Source organism: Hylaeus anthracinus, unplaced genomic scaffold, assembly GCF_026225885.1.
Source record: "Hylaeus anthracinus isolate JK02 unplaced genomic scaffold, UHH_iyHylAnth1.0_haploid 4, whole genome shotgun sequence".
NCBI lineage: Eukaryota > Metazoa > Arthropoda > Insecta > Hymenoptera > Colletidae > Hylaeus > Hylaeus anthracinus.
This window is the reverse complement of record NW_026535289.1, coordinates 12,420,947-12,443,840: the sequence shown is the minus strand read 5'-3', so window position 1 is coordinate 12,443,840 and position 22,894 is coordinate 12,420,947. Positions and strand designations below refer to the sequence as shown.

The following is a 22,894-nucleotide window of genomic DNA, read 5'->3' as shown; positions in this document are numbered from 1 at the left end:
CTTTCGATCGCGGCGCATTGATCCCATTCCCCGAACTCCGGAGGCGCGTTTACGCTACGCGTTGAACAGATTCCCGGAACGTTTGTAAGCGCTGATAGTTTCAAGGTATTTCGCGAAACTGCGTCAACAATTTCCGACGATTCGTTTATCGTTGATTCGTTTCGATGGCGAGCCAAACCGCCCTAAAGCACGGCTAGCAACAAAAGCCTGCGTTGGAAACGGCCATGGGCGATTGTACGGGGCGCAAAAAATTAAAAGCGAACGGTTACGCGTCCGGAGATACGTTAGAAAAATTCTGAGTTAAATCAACTGTGACTTTGACGTACAAGGTCTGCTTTTTTGTTGGCGTTACGAGCACGAGATATATCATCGTCAGCCGAATAAAGAAATATCGGGTTATAGCTCGAGATACGCCACGGCGTAACGTTATTCCCATTTCTTTGGTTCGGGTTCGAAAAATCTTTCGATTCTATTACAAGTTTCCATATTACACCGACTGCGCGGTTAATCGAGTTTCCATTAGGTGGCCGTTCCCACTAAAGGGCCTGGGTCCAACTTTATACCACCAAAAATGCCACCTAATGGGGTTTCGGTAATGGTGAATTCAATTACTATGGAAGGTAAGAACTTTCGGCTAGAACGTTTTAATGAATTTAACGCTTCGAGGGGGACCGTGAATGACTACGGATGATCATTTTTTTTCCCGTTCGGACGGGAGGTGGGTCTAACAAAGGATCGTCGCCGAAAGCGCAATAGAGTCGGGAAAATAAGAAAAAGTTGGTCCGGGCTCGCGTTGAAGTTTAACGAAGTGACCCGGGGACGTAATAGGCACGGAGACGGGGCTCGGTATTGGAAGGGGAGAAGACGGATGGAGACACCGCGGCGGAGTAATCGAGTGATTAAAAAATTGATTCATAAGTCTCCATGGATCGTCGAGCGAACTATTCGATCGTTCTGCATGGCTGCACCGCCACTGTGCGCGCGGGGACTGAATATTCCGCGACAGGGACTCTCAAACTTCCGACAAATCTATCAAAGTAGAACGGGGTAACGGCATGAACGTTAAATATATTTTAAAACAATTTTTTCAAGATTGTTTTACTGTGCCTGTGGCTATTATACCGTGGACCGTAATAACGTGGACCCTAGCTACGTTCATTTGTCAAAATTGCAACCAAGACGATAAGGCCGAACGCACACGGGCGCAACCGATTTGAAATTAGTGTTCCAAACCGTTTGCATTCTTTGTGTTACCTAGTCGCATGCAACTAGTTTCAGAGTTGCGCCCGTGTGCGATCGGCCTAGGAATCGAACCGGCTAAACATCTGTACCTTGTACTACGTGGCTTGTAGAACATTCCAAAAGCTAACACAGTCCTTTCGCCGCTTTATAAATGGAGATGACGTGGTACAACGACGAAGTCTTAACTCCCGCAGACGTCTAAAGTCCACCGCCACAATTAGTAAAATGAGTCGTTCGCAATGACAAACGTTGGAGCGAGAAGAAAATGAATCCTAGAATCCTCCCCTGTCCTCGTTTGTCTTCGATTCTCGTCATAGAGCTCGTCGACACCCAGCGGCGTGTTCACGGACCCCCTGGGTATCAAGGACGGAACAAAACAGACTGAGAGACGCTGTTCTAGAGGAAACTGTGCGAAACAGGGCGAGGAGCGTCGGGAAAGCAAGGAAGGAGAGAAGAAAAACAACAAAAGAAGGAAGGACGGGTTGAGAAGTAAAAATGGACCAAGTTCGAGAAGGTAAAAAGATGAAGGCGGGGGGAACGAGAAAAGGTGCGAGGAGAAACTTTTTTATTGGCTAATTGATTCATTGCCTCGTTGAATAGAAAGAACAATATCGAGAGACTGAATAAGAGAATAACGGGGAATGGTTGCAACGGCGCCACTGAAAGTAGAGAAAACTGCGAAAGACGACGGGGGTGAATGCATGCATAGTCTGCCGGGACGATGATAGAACTCAATTTCTGTTGCTAGGAGATAAACGAGCAAATTGGACGCGCGGGTAGTAAGTGCGGGCCCATTATTATTTGGAATAACATTCGACGTCTGGATTAGTTCTTCGAAGCGTGGAAAAGTAAAGTTTTCGATGGGCGGGTGGAATCCGAGTCGCGGAGAAGGAATTGGGTGTGGTTAGTCAGGCATTATACGGAGACGTTGCAGGAAGGGATTACGGGAGAAGTGGAGATGCATGTAGGGCAAGTCAGGGAAACGGAAATGCAAGTGAGAAGTCAGGAAAAGGAATGGAAAGTATCCGAAAGAAGACAGGGAAGGTTTCTGGTTGGTCGACCTCGGGCTTGTAATTTATAGTCGTCGAGGCTCGTCGACCTATGGAAGGAAACCGTCGAATTTGAAGTGTTCCTCGACACGCGAGCCTCTTTCATTCTTCGAAAGTCCAAAGTCGGTTCGACGGTCGCGGGAATAAAAATTCTTTCGAAAAATCACGGTTACGCGAAAATGTACAAAAGCTGCCAAGTTTAAAGGTAATATTTGGTTGGCCAAAAAAATTCGGTCGGTTTGCGGTGATGGTTGTCTCTGAATTTGCACGAATGATAGGAAAAGATCGAAGAAGTTTCACTAAATTGAATGATACTTTTGATATTGCCAAGTGAATTTTAAACAAATTACACACAAAGGGTACGATTGTTTATGGGACCGACTGTAATTTCTTGTCTAAGAAAAATTCTTCAGGCCAATTTAATATTTTTTAAGGAATTACGAAAATAGCAAAACGACGAGTGAAACCTCACCTAGTTTCGCGTGGACAGTAACATATTTCAATTGGAACGACATTCCTGGCGCCGTGTAGGTACAAAAGTGATCGATTTGGCATGGAATGACCCACATGTAGAATAAACATAGGCTTCCAACTATGACCATGGTGAGAAACTACAACTAATCGTTGTTGCGGCAGATAGTTTCTTTGGCGATGCTGTTGCTTCAGAAACATGCTGACACACGCTGATAAAAGGGCGACATCAAAGTTTGAAAATGTCGATAGACACGAACTCGGGTTTACGTGGGATTACGGAAGGTCGGAGACAGCTCAGAGGGGGAAACTAGTTTTTGGATTCGACGGCGACAGGTGATATGATTATTTTCAGTTTCGAAAACTGAAAATGCCGATGAAAAGGACCCCGTGACACGATGACATCGAAGCAATCAAAGCCGCCGTGACAAGGGCACTCGAGGTGATTCCAAAATCGAAGCTTCGAAAAACGTCCCGTTCATCAGCCGATAGCTTTCAACGCTGCGTCGACGCCGAAGGAACAAAAAAAAGAAACAGATTTATACCGACGCGACCGTTGCTACAATTTTTACGGGACGAGCGACCGGTCGACTCCATTTGCTCCTAGGTAAATACGGGTCGATCTACCGAGACCGGGATGCTTCTTTATCAGCGCTGTTTAAAATAATATGAAGAAACGTTGCTAACAAGAGTAAACTCGATAACTTCGGTTCCTACAATACCTCATGTTTAAATCAATTCTTATTTGCATATCAAATGAAACGTAATTTGCATTACAAATTCTAGTCGCCTAGCTCCTCATCCAAAACGGGTTAGGTTCCATCCAATTGGGTTACACCGTGCAAGAGCCTCGCGTCTCCTGAACTTCGCCCTTTTGCTCGATACAGTTCTTCCAGCCTGGCTCTCATCCCTCGTCTCTGTCCATTAAACGAAAGCTCCGAACGAAACAGGAATCTCGAAAAATGTGCCGTTCGTACGAGACGTGCGTTAAATCGTCGCGAAACGCGAGAAACAGGTATCGCGAACGGTTCGAAAACGCGAATCAAGCTGGAAACGTCCTACCTGTTCGGATCGCCACAGAGGGAAACGGTAGACCACACGAAACGAGCGTTTAGTTTTCGATCGAAGGCGATTACAAGCGCGGCGAAACGAATGCAAGGAGTGGAAAACAACGTTGGGGAGCCGATGGGCGATGAATGAAACGCTGCCGGCGCATCCCTGTACGCCGGTGGCTGGGGAAAATGGTTCCGCAAAAAAAAAGAAAAAAAAAAAGGAAGGAAGGAAGGAAGAAAGAGAGGAAAAAGGAAAGGCAAAAAAATAATCGAAAGACAAAAAACGGAGCGTAGAGGTAGAGAGGAGAATGGTTGAAATAGTAGACCCTTGGGGGAGAAAAACGAAAGAGATAAAGGTGAACGTAGAAAGCACCGGGAAGGGGTTGCGAAAGAAGCAGGATGGAGTAGAGGGTGTACTGCAGGTGTTGACTGTCTGCGGGGGATCAGGACTCTGATACAATGCCACGGAGAGTCTGGAGGGGACCAGGCGAGATAAATAACGGAATGGAAGAGGAGCCTGGCGATGGAGTGACAAAGAAGAGATAGAAGGCTCTGTAGTAGCGATGGGACCGAAACACAATACAGGTGAGTTCTATTCAGCCCGACAGGATTCGGTGTCCATACAGTTATTTCGAGAAACAGAAACGGTGGACGAGTAGACTCGAAACTCTTTAGAGGCACTTAGGAATAGTATTCGCAGTGAATTAGCTCCTCCGCGTGCAAACACGGTCGCCGAATTAACGAAGGCATCGACGACGAGGCGAGAGTTTTCTATTTCGAGGAGACACGTCCATCGGCAGACGTAACGCGTGTCTCATGCTCTGCTAAGTCTCGAGAGTTATAAAAAGGACCAGCAGATCCCGACCAAACAGACACGAGAGTTAAGAGATACTGCAAGCCTGGTATTAAAACAACGTTGAAGTTACGTAAGACAAAGTAGTATTAAGAAGAATGGAGGGCGTCGCCAACCCCTTGACCTCTGACTAGCGAAAGAGGAAGAAGACTGCCTCTTAGCATCTTGCGCTCCGTAACTCTTCGGGAGAGAATTCATGTATCGGAAACGGCGTTCGGTCTCTCTGCTTGAAAAGCACGTCGGGTGAGTCTCGATATGTCACGGGTAGAAAGATTTAATGTCGTGCAACGTGACGCGTGTGCTTTTTCATAAATTGCACCAAGAACGTAGTGCTTTCACCTACATGAGTAAGTACACGTTTCACGTTGATAAATCTATCGTGCCTTGGCCGCCACTGGACTGAACGCGTTCTGACTGATCTGCCTCACGCGCAGCCACGGTTACCTGACCAGAATTTTCAATTGTTCGTAGCACCAATGCCTGATACCTGATTCGAGCGATAGACGGCGGAATGGTGTATAAGAAAGGCTTCCATTCGTTGAATGGGTTGCTCGATCGTTGCCAAATTTTCGGCGCCAATTTTTTGCGATATTGTTTCTTTTGGATAGCGTTCGAGGCGATGCTCGCGCGACGGAACTGATAGTCGAATGCATGAGTTCGCGTTGGTTTTGATCCCGTCGCTACGCCGGTGCCGATAGACCGGAGCGAAACGGGACGAGAGGGTGGCGGATAGAAAAGATGAGAAAACGAGAGGGCGTGGGGGACGGCAACGACGGAGTGGAACGCCGTTGGAAAATTGTGTGTGCGATGATGTGAAGGATAGGCGGAAAAGTGCGGGGGGGGGGTGTGTGTGTGTGTGTGTTGTAAGAAAGGTGACAGAGATAATGGGCGCGAGAGAGAACGGGGGTAAAAATGTGAAAGACAGTGGAACTGCTGCGAATTGTAAAGACAGACGCGGTGGTACACAAAGCGCGAGGCCTGGCAGAGAGAACTGACACTCTTAAGAAGGATGGACGGAAAGACAATGCGGCTGGCCGAGAGGGAGCGAGACGGAGAAACGGTGGTACGAGAGCAAGAGTAACCGAGGAGGAAGTCGAAAGTGAGGGAGCAAGGACGGGATGGTAGAAAAGAATGTAGAGAAGATGGAAAACAAAAGGGAGCACGTGCAAAAGAATTGAAAGAAAGAATAAAAAAAAAAAAAAAAAAAAAAAAGTAGCATGGAGTGTTCGAATGGAAGATGCACAATGGCGAGGGAAAGGGAAAGGGCGCGAATGACTGGATAGATAGTTTTATTCATTGCCCCGGAGCTCGCGGAATCCTCGACGATGTCTACTTGTTAGACGGAATAACGGAAACGTAAGCAGAAGCGGAAATTACCAAATAGGATAATCGACCTATTATTTTTAAGTAAAAATTCCTCGTAAAGAAATTAAGGTTCTGATATCATTTTCATATGCACGTACGCTACCCCGTGGCGCGTTCATCGGTACGCCCACACGCGCGCGTTGAAGTGGTTTAATAATAATTATTGCAATAATAATAACAACAGCGGTCGATAACGAGCAAACCGTGTAATATTACGTCCGTATTGTGTTCCGACTGGCAGTTGTATAAGTTTGTTCAAAGAGAGGTACGATACCGCGTAATCCGTTTACCGTTCGAAATGTGCTTTTCGAATCTACGGCAACCGAGAGGTCTCGATTTAAACTCTGGCCAAACTATTCGCGGGGATTTTTATAAGGTAGAACGCGTCGCCAAGACCGAGAGACTTCAGAAGGATCGAGTACCATAACGGAATAATAAAGTCAAGAGTATATTTAACATAAAAAATTCTATTACCTATAGTATAAATAAGATGATAAGTACTTTCGTCGTTCGCTTTATATTCGTATCCATGAACATTTGAAATCCTGCCCCGTTTTCTCTCCCCACCCAACTCTACTTTCAGAGTCCTTCAAAACCCATTGCGTTTCCTCGGCAGTTAGTTTCAAGTTCCAAAGTCAGTTCAGTCAGTCTTTCAGTCTGACGTCTGTTTAAGCAAATTCATGTTGCACCAGTTGCGTTCAAACTTCCACTTGTTAAATTTACATCTGTTAAATTAATAAAGGTTGTTGCAAACTCGCGATTCGTTTATTCCCGGTGCCCATTGGGATCCCTAGTGAGTCGTTCGTAAATCCCGCGACGAGTGTTTATTTATCGGTGGCATGCATTTATTACACTCTTAATTATTATCATTCGTAATCATCGTTAATTCGACGTGAAATGCTCTTTTGTCTCTGCCACTTGATACGTTTACGTCGTTTATCAAACAAGTCCATAATAATTTGAGTAGGGTAATTACTGATTTTAACATATCAATCGCAGTGAATTCGCCAATTGGAAATCCGTTGTATACGTTGGCATTGCCCCGCCCTGTGTATACGGACACATGGTTGAAGTTGAAGGCTCGCTAGCTGCTAAAAGAGAAGGCACGGTAAACGCAATGAATACTAAACGAGCGATGGCAAGTGAAATATCAATAATAATAAAAAAAAAAAAAAAGCGAAATAAAAGATACCATAAAAATTGCTGTACCGCGTACCGAATATCCTTGAAGTGTCCGAAAGGTCGACGGGAAATTTTCCGAAATTTCAACGCAATCAAAATTCAACGAGCATGTAAATTTATAAAGATACAACCGTTCGTTCTGCCAGCCAGCTGCATGGTAACCGCTTCTTTGGGAAATAATTGAATAATTCATTTCATAAACTGCGGCTTGAATAATTTCTATCCTATTCGCAAATTCAAATGTTTGTACATGTACATATCTATGCGTGAACGCGTGCGCGTAGCATAGCTCTCAGTTATCCGGTAATGCACGCGTACACGGGATATTCATTATCGGTGGTGAAAAAAAAAGGTCTGAAAAGTAACCCTGGCCGAGCGTTGCTCAAATATTCCTTTAACCTAGTTAGGTGAAATTATTTAATCAAGTGGCCGATACGACTACTTCAACGTGCGCGTCGCGAACAATGTTCGCGATACACGAACACACCCCCCACGTGGAAAGTTTCGTTCGCTGTTATCGCCATTTTGTTCCGTTGCACAACTTTCTCGATTAAACGCGATTCGTCAAAATTGCCCGTTAAACGGCCACGCTCTGTCGTTAATATATTCGAGTCGTGCGACATCGCGACTTCCATTCCAATTAAATTCGAATATCAAGAGATAGAAAAATGCGATACCTCGCGATCATGGGTCCAGTAAATGGCGGTGGGTGGTTCAGGGCTGTGACGCACCACGCAGGTTAGGTTCATGGTGCTGCCTTTGTTTATAAACATCTCTGGTTCCCCGACGATCGACGTCACAGGCTCTAAACACAGAAAAACACATTTGTTGTGAGCGGAGGTTAAATAAATTCAGGGATTGGCAAAATCGTAATGACAAATTTTTCTGCGATTGCGACCGTATTTTTAAAGGTTTCCAACCATAGAAATTCTTTATCTCAAAACCGACTTCAGATTCGTGTTCCTCATCCCCAAAAAACTTAGGAAACCATGCATTCGTCGAAATCGGAAACGAAAAATTTTCAATTAAAATTCGTGCCCGTCGAACAGAGCCTAGATAGGGTAACTTTTCTAAAAAAATTTTATTTCGACAAAAGCATGGTTTTCGAAGTTTTTGAACGCGAGGAACACGAATCTGACGTCGGCTTTGAGGTAAAGAATTTCTGCGACTGTGAACGTTTAAAAATACGGTCGTATTCGTAAACGCAACTCGGAAAGATGCGATTACTTTTGCCCATCGCTGAATAAATTGTACGTCGCGTCGCTTAGAAACGTATCGTTTCACGATGACGAAAAAAAGGTTGCGCACCACTGGCGAGCGCTATCGTGTCCTTTTGATTATTCTCAGATTCGTCCCGGGTCACGGACAACACACAAATTGGCTGCAGGCAACGGAACCAGAGAAAAAACCGTTTGATTGAAATTCAAAGCAGATTCGGAATTGGAAAACCGTTGTAACGCAAGCTCGATTTTCCCGGGAAACGCGAGAGCGCCCGGCGCCAGGTTAGACGCAATCCTGATGGACGTTCGGAGAAAATAAAATAAACGGGTAACGACGGTGAAAACAAGACCAATGAACGATTCCGCTGGAAGAAGGCGAAACGAAAACAAACAGCGGGATAGAACAAGAACGTAGAAGGTGTCGAACTAACCGACGACCGAGAGATGCATGGAATGACCGATCGGCGGCGTCGTTGACACTTGACACTCGTAGATTCCAGAATCACGGGGCTGAGGGAATTTCACTTGCAGCGTCCAATCCTCCGTCCGTGGAAAGTGCGACGCCACGAATCTTTGGTCAGAGGTGTACGTTTCGACGCCGACGGTTAGAAGATGAATATCCCTGTGTCTCACCCAGGACACCTATTGGATCATACACAAGAAATATTTATTACGAAAGTAACTTTTCTGGCCGTTACGAACAATCCGATTTGATTTATTTTCTTACGCGGGTCATCATTTTTCAACCTCTTTCGATTCGCGAACCTCCCTTTCGAACTTTGATTCGTTTCTCTATCGTATCGATCGATAAATATCATGAAATCTTTTCTATCGAACAACGATACTTTCGAAAGGAATATTTATCACGCAAAATACAATTCCCTTGTATTCGACTGTCTGGATAAATGGTTTCGCATAGATACGTTTCGTCTAGGCAAAAGTTTATTCGAAATTGTTCGGGCGAAGCTGTAAGTTTGATTAAACGAAGACTACAGGTGGCTAAGGCCTATGATTTATTTAAGCAAGACCGAAGTGGAAGCATTTCTTACGGATCGACGGAAAGCGCTTTCAAAGCGGATCAACTTGTGCTCGCTGCACAATTTTGCGTGCGAATCCATTTAAACATTAAATTGAACTCGCGTCGGAGGATTAGCGTTTGAATGAATAACGATTGAAGCTGATACCCTCTCTGATGTCTGTCAGGCGCAACGTTAAATAATATTCGCAACGTGCCGGAATGGTCTAGCAGATTATTTTCTTTCGACGTTTCACGGTGTCGAATAATTTCAGCTTTTTGAGGCCGTCGTATTTTCTGGCTTTAATTCGAACAATAACGTCCTCCGCAGACGGAAGACGAAGCATCGGTATAAATTCACAATGCAGTGTCCCGACGAAAAGATAAAAAAAAAAAAAAAAAGAAAAAAAACTGTAACGTATTTATTCTCTCGCGTATTATCCGACGCGTGAAAAACGCTCGATGCAGATTCGCGTCGATGGCGCGTACGTGCACGTACGTTTTGCAAGAAGTGTGCTGTTACCAGGGCGACAACGATACCGTGAATAACTGCAATTAATTCGGCGTTCCAGCGCAGTGTTTCTCAACGGGAGCCACATGGCTCCCAGTGGGCCGTACTTCTTACGAGTCGCGAATAAAGCTACGTCTATACTATGTAACGTAACGTGCTGCCCAACAAAACCATAAAACTTGATTAAAAGCAGGAGAAGCAGTCGACCAATTCAACTGCTGGCTACTGCTTTTGCATTTATTATTATTTTCTTTTAGTAACTCTAGTTCAACCTACAGTCGGTGTAATAAGTATTCGTACAGGAAACAATTCGAAATAAAACTTCATATATTTATTGGATTGTCCGGAAAGTCCATGTCGATTTTTGGTAGGTGGTACAGGTCTGAATTTATCGATGTGGTTGAAAATAAATAACATCCATACATCCCTTAAAATGCGAAAAGGTTGTGGAACAAAATGACACCTACGTAATTCAATGAATATATATTAAAATGCAAATGTGTCTTCGAATGTTTCTTAGAAATTGGCCACGAACTTTCTGGACAACCTAATATTTTATTAGTAAATTTTAGGGGAAGAAATAATTAACCAACATTCCTACATATTTTTAGAGTAGAATTTGGGTAAATTAAAGTTTAGTATTTATAATGTTAACCTCTTGTGTATTTTTTTTTCTTATTAATTTTCTTTTAAATCGATTGCTGTACGAATACTTCTTACACCGACTGTAAGTCTCAACCTGATGGCCATTAAAATTTGTACAATTTTGCTTCTTATTTATCTTCTAACAAATTACAAGTACAACAAGTAGTTGTAATAATCGTAGAAGAATAACGATAAGCGAAATAGTACGCTGCATGTGATGTTCATAATGGGTTGACACTTGGGTTGTCCAATTAAATTAAAGTTTTAAATGATCGAACGTAGAATTACAGAATTAATTCCTACACCACGTAAAAGCTTCGTCAATTATTGAAAAACAATTTTTGTCGCACTGTCGCACAGCAAAATTGTTTTTCCGAGGATTTCCCAGTTCATGTTTGGTTAAACCTGGCTTTATCAAATTCTACCTGTCATGGAAAACTCGTAACCGTCACGATTTTACGAGGAGAAGTGGCACTCTGTGCGTTCCTACAACGCTATAACCGGATATTTGATAAGTTAGCGAAAGGTCCGCCATCCGCCGAAAGGATTTCAGTAAACAATGCCAATAATGCGACAATATACTCTCACAATATACTCTCCGCAACACAATTAACGGAACACTTTGTAATCCCGTAAAAAATAGCCGGCATCGAAATTTTGCAATTTTGTGAAAAATAATCTCACAATGATCCAGGGAAAACCCTTTTGAAGTTTAAGCCCCAGCTTTCAAATTCCAAGCCGAGCCTGTCAAATTGTTTAAAATACGCCGGTCTCGTTTAAAAGCGTGCGCGTAGTTTAACAAATTCATTCTCAACTTTTATTAACCGAGCGTTAAACTTCCGAACGGAGTCCTTAATTTCGTATTTTTCTAAATGAGATTATGGTGTTATTTTCTTTTTTTTTTTTTTTCTTTCGTAAGCCCATCGCGATGTAGAAAGAGCATTGCATGGCTATGCATTCCGGTTCTTTTGATGTGAAATTTAATTCATGTGAAAGCATTAGCGTTATTAAAAGCGTACAATGAGAATGTTAAGCGGATACACGTTGTATTAAAGACGAATATTCGAGCTGGCGATGTTTTATTTTGTTAATATCGTGTATTACGAATAAACGATTCACGCGCGACGATCTCTAGCGATTAACGGTAACGATGGTTATACTAACATGTATACTGTGCTTATATAGTAATCGTATCTAGGTTTAAGTTTTGTGTAATACTACAACGTGCTGATTGATTTAATTTTGTGTAATAAATAAATAAAAAAAAAAAAAAAAAAAAACCGGTAACGATGGACTGGGTTGAGGAGATAAACGGGATGCCTGGAGTGAAATGAGATTGAGAAACACTGCTGGAAGAAGATGATACGTTGGCAAACATCAATTTACGTCGCTTGGACACCGATTGTTGTCGCCTAAATAATTATTAAACGTTAACCCCGTCGTTACAAAACTTTTTACCCCGTGTACACACACGGGTATCGGGCCGAACGTGTGTTTATGGAGGGTAGAAGAGGTGTTGGGAGAGGAGCGTTGAATATGCATTAGACGATGCACACGTAGTCATGGAGTCCGGTGAAACGATCATACTTCACGGCCTTCAGCGTGTGTCATTGATTGCACGCTGATGGTTTAATGCCATTTGTTGTTACCCCCCGCCCCCTCGTTAAATTGTGTGTTACTCGCGCCCTGTCGCGCGCGTATCTAAATAGGCTATAAATTAGTATTTAGAACGCACCGATAATCGGTACGGCAGCTCACAAAGGAATATTAATGAGACGAGACCACCACGGGTAACAGTGTGCGATGAAAACACTCCACCGTTGGCTTTAAATTCCACTTGCTTAAGGAGCCTTGCCACTAACCGCTAGCGATGGGATTAAAATCTATATGCTCTCGCGAATCCGAGTCAATTTTAATATCCGATGCTCGTTTCACGGATCAAACACCCCCCGTAAGAAGTAACAGATGCGACATACGTTTCAGTACTCGACCGTTTGCTCTCTGCTCTGTAGGGCAAAAGAACATCGATTCCTTCTCTGGAATTTTCCATGGTAAGCTTGACTACGTGCCTCGGGAATATTCGACCGAAATTCGAAGAATCGACCAAGTTCGTACATACATGAGGCAGTCGAAGCCTCGATGCACGCCTGTTTGCCGAGGTCGCATGACACTCGAGCGCCGTTTACTTGGAAGCTACGTTATTCGGTACTGGTTACGTGGCAAATATGTTTTTATACGCGTGTAGCGTGGATACTTTTTCTTTGATTGCTTCCAAATATTGCTAAACAAATATTAATCTCAACTTCGAAAAGTCTAGGAACGTAAAAGATCTGCGAACGTAATTAATCGCGTTTGCCGTAAAGCGAATTGGTCGGCGTTCGTTTAATTTGCAATAGTTGGTCTGTTCGTCAGGAATCTAGGATCGGAGGATACTTATCGAGCGGTTGGACCCTTCGCAAGTTGGCCAGACGAGCCTTGGCGGATCGTTTAAAATTCAAGCAGAGCTTAAAATGTTACTCGCAATTAAAGCCGAACCATGATGGGCCCCCGTGGCTCGTATGAAAATTTAACGTTCGTTTAAAACTTTCAACAGACACGCGACTTTGAAAAGGCACCGTTCGATAAATTATGCAGGGGGATCCCACCGCCATAAGTAGCTTCACGGAGCACCGATGCCAGTATTTACCGCGCTGCGTGATCTTTCTTCCCATTCACGCTGTTACGTGCCATGCTTCGCTTTTCAGGATAACGTGATTCTTTTTCACCGAGAAATTTTTTCCCACGGTAAAAAATCCATTTCTGGAAACAACGCGCGCTAAGCGTTATCGATACTGCTCCACGAGGAACGATACAAAAATGGAGAACTGTGTACGGTACGTTCCGACATTTTTCATCAATTAAGCGATTCAGCGAGACGTTTAAGAACATATAGAAGAATAATTTATCGAAATATTGGACGGATTCGAATAAAAATTTTACGAAGTGGCACAGGTAGCGCCACCAATCACGTCGATTTGATATAAACATCCGATTGGCTGCAATCTACGTACCGCGGTGCCACGTATTACTCGATGCAATTTTTATTTCAATCCCGTAGTCGCCGGTGAAAAATCAAATTTTTTTTTTCATATCTTTTTTTTTTTTTTGTTAATTTCCCTTTGATGACGTTGTTGACCCGGTCACGGCAATACCATAGCCGAAATGGCTGTTTTTCGAAAAAATTATTCCAAATATTTGCTCTGTTCGCAATTGCGAGGGTAGTTATAATCCCTCGAACGCGAACACCAGCCAATGGAAAGCACACGTGTTTAATATTATTTAGTGCTCTATCCGTGTGCCAAGTTTCGTGAAAATTGGAGATTGGTCAATTGGGTGGTGTTCCTTGTTAGTCGCAGGCCGTGCGAAGGCTAATTAAAATTGAGGTTACGTTTCTATAATACTAATAAAACGCACTTAACGATATACACACGTTTCTCTCTAAATGAATTAATTGAAGTTAAATTGATTACGCATTCGAGTACGTAGCGCAGACTTCAATTATAACTGAACAAACAACGGTTCGAAAGTTGTTTATCTTTTATCGCTTACTTGGAGTTTCTTTTATTCGAATGAAAACTATGCCCATCCCTCGACTGTACGTGTGCGATGGTTGGCGAGAGGGAAATCTCAAGGGAGACGTAAAAACCGTTCACCCGTGCGTACTACAAAAAGAAGAAGAAAGAAAAAAGAGCGAAGTGTTCAATTTTTACTTCAATTCTTTCGACGAATACGAGAACAAGGCTACAAACAAGCGATGCAAAAAACGAAACTTTACCTTCTTACCCAACGTACTGCGAAACACTTTCGTTCCAGCTTGTTATACAGTTACCCCTTGATGGGCCAACTTCTATTGTATCAGATTGCGTTATCCGCGATGTGATCCCTTTGTTCAGACCCTTACTAATTCGTATTCTTAACGGGTGGCTTGTACACGGTGCGCGGTATTCTATAGAGCTACTAACCAACGAATTATATGCATACACATTTCGCCGAATTATCGAATTTCCAACCTTGTTGACAGCCGATAAATACCGCCGTTGTACAGTCCCGTCGCTATAATTAACGTTACCCCAGCGCGCTGTTAAGAGGCGTCGCATAAAAATATTAGTCTTAAATGCTTCGTAACACAGTGATAACTTAAGGGTTTAGCCGCAGTCGGGAAGAGGAAAAACGACATTTTATTATGATTTTTTTTTCAGTTATTAAATAATACTTTCCATAAGTAACGATTAAGTATATTATAAAGCGTGGTTTTAAAGAACTAAAAAACATTTTTCGACGTAGACGATGATTGAAAAACATAGGTTTACGGCGAGCAAGATTTCTCTACGCTGGTTTACCTGAAAATAAAAGCAAACGTAGATTTCGAAAATAGATTAGTCTAGCGGGTGCCTGAACGAAGGATTTTGGAAAAAATTAATTTCAAACAAGATGCCGTACATTTCAAGTTGATGTTCAATTTTTTCGCTAAAATTAAGCGATTCAATGCTGGATAAAAAGAAAAGTATACAAGAAAATAAAAAATCCTTCGATCAGGGACCCGTCAGTCTGATACATTTTCGAAATCTACCTTTGTTTTTATATTCAGGTAAACCAGTGTGGAGAAATCTTGCTCGCCGCAAATCTATGTTTTTAAATCATCGTCTACGTCATCGCCTGTTATGACGAAATGAATTAACCTTTTTTTAAAACAAAAATTTCTTTTTATAGTTCTTTAAGACATACTTTGTAATATATTTACATTGCATTAATAAAAATGATTACTTAATACCTAAAGAAAACACACACACACGAGAAACTATCCGTTTCCATTTTCCTGACTGCGACTAACCCCTTAAAATAAGAACAAACATTTTGATAAAAAGTAAATTATTTAGAGAAAAATTGTATAGACGGCTATCTCGGTGTTTAGTTTAGCACAGAGTACTTCTAAAGTAGAAACGAATAGAAACTAGCCAGGTAGAAAGGGCTGGAAATAGAGGTTAAAATAATACACTTGTTTCATAGGAAAGGTACTATGTGTTTAAAAAAAAAAAAAAAAATCTCATTGGAAAATATCAAGTCAGATTAATAAAAACTAGTTTTAATTGTTAATACGAATGTTTGAGAATAAATACAACTTCAACTCCTGAATTATAGTTAAATAATTATCCTTACTCCCGGATAAAAAACAAGAAATAAAAAAATTCCAAAATCCAAAAAACTCCTCGTTCGGACACTTGCGTTACATTAATATTAATGAAAATAAGCTAGCTGTAAGACGAATGCCGTCCAAAAGATGTAAAAAGTAAATTAGTTACACTTTGGTACAAATGTACGGAAAGGTTACATGTTTATTAATTTAGCGACACTCGGTAGTGTAATAAGGCAACCGGTGTATCCTTGACACATAAAATAAATACGCGATACGCAATTATTTCATAGGTAATATTAGGTCGCTCACCGTACGATCGCCCAGATTACGAACTCTGCAGTTTAGCGTGGCCGTCTTGTCGACCAACGCTGTGACGTTGCGAGAGGCCGTAACGTCGAAGTATGGTCCCCGATCGAGCGTCTCCAGTGCACGATTCTCGTACATTCCGTGATCGGACGTACCCCGGGCGAGTCCTTGCGCTTATAAGGGAAACAACAAAGACCAGTTCTCAAGTGGGCCAGTTTTCAATCTTCAGATTGCGCGACGGGGGAGCGGCGGATTGTTCTTTGACCCGAGAGAGGTTGTATCCCGTGCTTCGTCGCACCGTGGAGAGTGCTTACGGACCGGTACAGCAAGAGAAATGCTCGCCACGTTGCCGTCGTTCGTTATCGGAATTTTGTTAACTCCTTCGGTGTTTACCACCGAAACTATCGCGCGGGTTAGAACGACGCGCGGGCCCGGGACCGGTAAGAAATCATTTTAACGTGTCTCGAACCGTCGGTCCGATGGTAAAAGTCGCGATATATCTTTTCCCCTTCACTCGTGCACAGACCCCGCTACGCTTCGTCATAAAGTATTAAAGTGAGCGCTGAAGTTTCTGGTTGCAGTTTCAGAAACTACTTTATCTCATAATACGTGACAGTGAGCGAGAGGTATCGTCGCGGCGAACCCTTTAGTCGTTTTCTGTTTCTTCGTGGCACCGCGGGAGAATGAAAGATGCCCGGGCTCCACCCGCGTTGTTATAACAAATGTCCCCGGCATTTTTATTCTTATATCGTCCCGACCTAACCCACCGCCTCTTTACCTGCGTTCCCTTAAACGAATTATTAACACACCGACCGTCGCGCCACTCATCTACGCGTGCCGGGGCTTTTCGCTAATGAAATACAAAAAACAAAAAAAAAGAAAACAAAAAAAAATTATTCCGAAGGTATCGCCGGGAAAGAAGATAAATTCGAACGAAATTCGTGAATTTTTAGAGATTACGAAACTGCATACCGCGACGGATGTTAGATTACGTGGTTTCCAATTGTTTCGAAACGAAAGTTTAACCTGGCAGAAAGTTTCACGAGTGGTGGTTTGGCAGTCAACGTGTTAATCCTACATCGAATGGCTTTATTACTTAACCTTTCGTGGTTCAGATTTTCTCGTTTCGGTATATTTCTTGTTCATTTAGTTATTCGTTCGTTAATACTCGAGTTGAACGACGAGTATTCTTTTTTTTTTTCTTTTTTTTTTTTTTTATTAACGTATACACGTCAGTCTGTTTCGTGTACGAAATTTAATTCAAACTGTTCCGGTAACACGGTTGGACGCGATGTACCAACATCAACACGCTGACTGCCAGACTCGTGAAAGTTTCTACGAGGCTAATATTTCGTTTCTAATATTTCTGTACAATTTAAAAGCGTACGATTTAACATTTGCGGTGGTATTTATATTTGCAACAATCACGAGTACTACTGTGCTACTTGACTCTGCAAAATACAATCCGAGAAAATGAATCACGCAGCTGACATCGCGATACCAACATAAACTGGCCGAGACTGATTCCGGGACACGAAGAGGTCAACGGGAATTGTTTTCATTGTGTGACTACTCGGGCACATTATGCAACAGAGGATTAAACGTACCACGAATGAAAATTGTCATTCGTCTCGCGCGAAAGAACAACCTCGTCGCCTTACATTCTCCGTACATCGTGGAAAAATTAAAAAAAGTCCAGGAATACCAATCGCTGCTTACTTTCGAAACGTTAAAGCACGCCTACTCGACAGAAATAGCACTCGGATTATTTAGAAGTGATACGGTATTCCTGATTTCCTGAATTTTAACATTTCAAAGGTGATTCGTGTACTTACCCGAAAACAACAGACTCAGGGCAAACAGTACACCCTTCATTTTTTGTTTTTCTCTCTCATAGTCGATTCACGATGTTGTACGATGTATCCCTCGCTCTATCGAAGATGCACCCACCGCGATCCTCTCGGTTTCCTCGACAATGGGATTTCACAGCGTCGCCGGCTCTTCCACGACTTTCACTCGCCAATTAATCGCGAATTATCCCTTCCTGCGCTTCGTTAATCTCCTCCTACCACGGCGTAATAATCCAGAAACGATTCTTCTATATTGCATCTCGGGACAAAGGCGCGTAATCGAAATCGCGGGGCGAAAGTATCGGACGAATCGATACCATCCGATTTTCCTTGGGTTTTTCGCTCGATGTCGCCATTATGTCACAGCAATTCGCAATTTATGTGTAGGCATGCATAGAAAACGTCCCCGATACTTCTTTCCCATAGTCCTCTGGTTTCCTCGATACACGCTCCACTCGTGTGTTCCCGCTACCACATTCCTCCCTTTGCTACTGGTTAATTGACCAACGAACGTGTTCGATCGTTCGATCAGTCCGTGCACGTTGGGGGAAAAAAAAAAAAAAGAAGAAGAAAAAAAAATGGAAAACAAAAGGCCTGATGGAACAAAAGAAATATCTGGATCAGTCTCCTATTTTCTTCTTAAACCATTTCCGTTATGCAAATTGAACTGTCAGCAATTTCATCCATCGGAAGCCCCCGACGACGACGACACTATTTTCCCTAACCCAAAAACCGATTCGCCTTCGCGGAACGTTCGCGTTTACGACGTTGATTTAATTTCCACGATTGAAAGAACGTGCAACAAGAACGAGGGTGTCTACGGTACGACTTTCACGAACGCGAACGTCGTGGAAGAGCGCGATAAAACTCGTGTACGAACATCCGAGCGAAACTGATAGTGCATGCGACACGGCCCGGGAGAGACGCCCTGCCATCTGTCCTTGCACACGCCCCGCTTTCCCTCTCTCGAAGTCAACGGGAAGATGGGGTAGACACCGTCCGGCGCAAGCGTGTATCCCTTTTGGTTCTATTACACGCACGCATACTGCTGTCGCGCTACCGTGCAGCATCCCTAGTCGAGAATCGAATTCCATGTCGAGCCGATCGTCGTTCTAGTGTCGTCGTTGTCGTACACGTGTCACGCACCAATACGCCTCGTCTACCGTAACAAATATCATGCAGCAGAGCTACTCGTTCGCCTCGTTCCTTCCCGGTGACGACTAAATCGAGCTTATCGTGTCGTTTCGCGACACGAACGAAAGCCAGTCGACAAAACGATCGGCAGTTTCCTCGAGTGTTTTGACCATTGAATCCCGACTAAACCGTCGATTTTGCTCGATAAAAAAATATGTTCGGAGTTCGATTATCCCTTACTTTATAACCTTAACACGTTGATTGCCACGAACGACACACTGTATAGATGACAGGGCTTTAGGTGAAAGTGAGATGTTTAAGAGAATTAATCTCTGGGGATGTTTGCGTAATGGAGTAGATTATCAAAAACTTTAATTTCGATCTCTCGAGAGACGAGTTACTTTATGGAAAATATACAAAAATTCTCTTATATTGTGTCATTGTAAATATTTGTTTACTATGCTTCTAACGGGTCTGTCTATGGGATCGTATACGGGAAACTAACGTACAACATTCTCTGAGAGGTTAATGTTTTATACCCGGCATTTTTATTAGGTTAAGTCTGCAACAAATTTTTTTAACCTGTTACGGAATCTGTAACACAGGAGAGAATGATATAATGCCCGTGAAGGGAACAATAAAAAAATTCGAGAAGCTCGAGACAATGATTAAATAAGTAATTCTTTTTAATCGTTTCATTTCGCTTTTTCATCCGTGAAACTTTTTTATGCGTGGCAATTTCAGCCCCATTACAACGGTTAATCGAGGTTCTACTTTGGCGAGTCTCGAACAGAGATGGGCAAAATTCTTATCTTAATAAAAATCTCGATTAACGAGTACAGAGTTAACTTTTAATTCGTTACTGGTCAGATAAGAATTAGCGATCTCGTTATCTACGAACTAATTTGGCTAAAAATTTGTTTGCTCAATGTGTACTAGTTCTATACAGATTTGAATTAACTTAATAGAGTATACTCTGTACGTATAACGAGCAGCGTATTTAAATTTTCCCAAAATTTAAACGCTAAAGGGTGCGGTGTATTTATGCGAATTTCCATGAAACGAGAAAACACAATAATGAGGTGCTCACTTTAGGAAATCCCGTTGGAACAAGATTTCGTTTAATCTCGGAAATTTCGGGGTGCTTCGGTCTATAGCCGAGCTTAGAGTAACTCCGTTTACTTAAGAAACGTCGTTGCGCATTTTTTACGGAATGTCGCGTCGGTCTTACTCCGAGGCTTGAATAATGGGTGTCTGTAACATCACCGAGAAGGAACAGGGGAGTCCTGCGAGAGGCACCAAAGCATATACCACCCCTTTGTTCTTTCCTGCATAATGGACATGCATTGTATCTCTTTCTTGCCGACTTTTTAATGTACAATCTACACGTTGGAATTGAAAGAAAAATCGATGGCCCAAATCGTTAGAAGTGAAACGCACAAGAGACGTACGACTTCGGTCTCAAGGGGTTCGACTCGAGTTTTCTTTTCACCGGGATTTCCTTTTTCCGTCTCTTTTGCCTCGGTAATCACGTAACGACGCTCGATGATCGAAACTTTCTCGGAAAATGCGAAGATTCCTCCCCCTGAATGGAAAACATTCCGTGCACGTTTCATCGACAAGTTTATCTTTTAATGCGTTTACGTTTCCGTGTGCAGCATTTAAGAGGGAATAAGAAAAACGAAAAATCGTATCCTCGAATCCTCCGAGTTGAACGGCATCAGCTGGAAATGTGTTTTAAAGTAAACTGTACTTTCGAACAAAGTTTAACTTTGGAAATAAAACAAAACATGTACATGTAATAAATTTCGTAGTATGCGTGTTTCCTTTAATTTAGATTGTAGTACTCCGTTTATCGACAGTCTCGCGTTTCGATCAATCAATAAGAGCGAATGGAAATGCACTGCAATTGTCAGCAATTGTGTACGATTATTATCGTACTTCATGCTTTACAGATATTGCAGTTTATGTCGCGGTCGTAAACATTTTCAGCATTATCGATACACGTTGCGCTCCATTTCTCTATATCGATTTTGTTCGTGTTTTAGTTCGAGTCGGTTCAAGTTGCACGGTATGGCGTGAGTTTTAATTGTAGGTTATGTCGCAGGTCGGTGATTTTGCAAGTTCTTTCGTACGACAACGAAATGTGACGATTGAATTCTTTTTATAATGCTTGTTTATACGCGATACGTCAGTTAATTTGAATCTACGTTGAAATTATGTCATACGTTTTATTGTAAATAGTTTTACTCGTTAACCGGTCGATCGATCTGTTAAAATACATAAGTGTAGGTTCGCGTTAAGTTTAATACTTGTTCTTAATATCTTGCAAAAATGGATGATCAAGCTTGTCCAAGATGCAAGACTACCAAATATCGGAATCCATCGTTGAAAATGATGGTAAACGTTTGCGGACACACTTTGTGTGAAAGCTGTGTAGACTTGTTGTTTCTTAAAGGTTAGTATGCTTGTACATTATTAAAGAAATGTCCTGAAATAAATATGTTAATATATATAATGTACTTGTAAAGGTTCTGGATCTTGCCCAGAATGCAGAATTCCTTTACGTAGAGCAAATTTTCGTGTACAATTGTTCGAGGATCCGATGGTAGAGAAAGAGGTAAACATAAGGAAGAGGATACTTCGGGACTTTAATAAAAAGGAAGAGGACTTTGGATCTTTACGAGAATACAACGATTACTTAGAAGAAATTGAAACAATTATATATAATTTAACTAACGACATTGATGTAATAGAAACAAATAAAAAGATAGACCAGTACAAGAAGGACAACAGAGAGCAAATAACGAAAAGCAAATCTAAACTTGGTAGAACTGAATACGAGCTAGAAGAAATGATAGAGTTGGAGAAGCAGAAGGAAGAGGAGAGAAGGATGGAATTGGTTAAAGAAGAAATGGAAGCTAAAAAGAAAAAGATTCGAGAGAAGGAAGCACTGATAGATGAACTTACATTTTCTGAAGGAAATGCAAAAAATATCGTAGAAACATTTGCATCTGCTATACAAGCATCTAAAAAGGAAACAAAAGCGGTAACTTCTAAAGTTACTCAGTTTAGCACAGGAATAAAGTTTGGCAACCAAGGAACTCAGAATTATATGTCTGTGCCAAAAATCGACGAAGGACCTTTGTACTCTTACACTCCTATTCGACAATCAACCGATGGCCCAACACCACCTGGTTGGCGAGAACTGCAAGCTCGTGGTTACGTTGCTTACGTACGTGGTGAATCTTCTTCCGAAAGGGCAGGTGGATTCAAGGCACATGTTGCATGTTTAAGGGCGTTACAAGAAGCTATGGCTGGCTTATACCATAATCCCTCGCAACATCAAACAGAATTTACAAGTGTATAACTGTATAGACTGTTTTAACGCCAAGGAAACTATACCTATAGTTTTGTACATAGGCTAGTACTTTCCAATTCTTCGAATTGTCATATGCAACTCAGAATTTCCGACTAATTGTCGTTCAAGAAATATATGCCAAGTTGATTAAATGCATGTGATATAATTACTAATTACAGGTACACGTGCCTTGTGTATTTATCTAATTTTTGTATCGCATATAGCATGAAATGTATACCATGAAAATTGTACAACTTCAGTACCTGGCCACTCATCGAATACCTACAAAGAAAAACCATTTTTCCGTTTCCCCACAAAATAAAATTCATTTTGTTAAATCTTGTGATATACGTTATCATCTCTTATGTTTTACGTACATCCACCTTCTCAACGATCGATATGTTATAAATTATTTGTATCGCTATTTATGAAAATGTTAATGTTGAAATATAACTTTCGTAATTA

General features: G+C 42.0%; 2 protein-coding genes across 2 annotated transcripts in view; one reads left to right on the top strand and one right to left on the bottom strand.

The window, feature by feature from the left end:
• Window positions 1-18,874, bottom strand: part of LOC128894676 (lachesin-like) — a 45,222-nt gene extending 26,348 nt beyond the window's left edge. The window contains exons 1-4 of the mRNA XM_054156589.1: window positions 17,920-18,874; window positions 16,088-16,257; window positions 8,866-9,076; window positions 7,892-8,019 (exon numbers count right to left, since the gene is read on the bottom strand). Of these exons, the coding sequence (XP_054012564.1) occupies window positions 7,892-8,019; window positions 8,866-9,076; window positions 16,088-16,257; window positions 17,920-17,959 (549 nt within the window). The 5' untranslated portion in view covers window positions 17,960-18,874. The remainder of the gene's footprint in view (window positions 1-7,891; window positions 8,020-8,865; window positions 9,077-16,087; window positions 16,258-17,919) is intronic.
• Window positions 18,875-20,916: 2,042 nt separating this feature from the next.
• On the top strand, window positions 20,917-22,894 carry LOC128894670 (CDK-activating kinase assembly factor MAT1). The gene is made up of 2 exons (XM_054156577.1): window positions 20,917-21,526; window positions 21,600-22,894. Exons 1-2 carry the CDS (start codon window positions 21,403-21,405, stop codon window positions 22,436-22,438), a joined length of 963 nt encoding a protein of 320 aa, XP_054012552.1. The 5' UTR covers window positions 20,917-21,402; the 3' UTR covers window positions 22,439-22,894.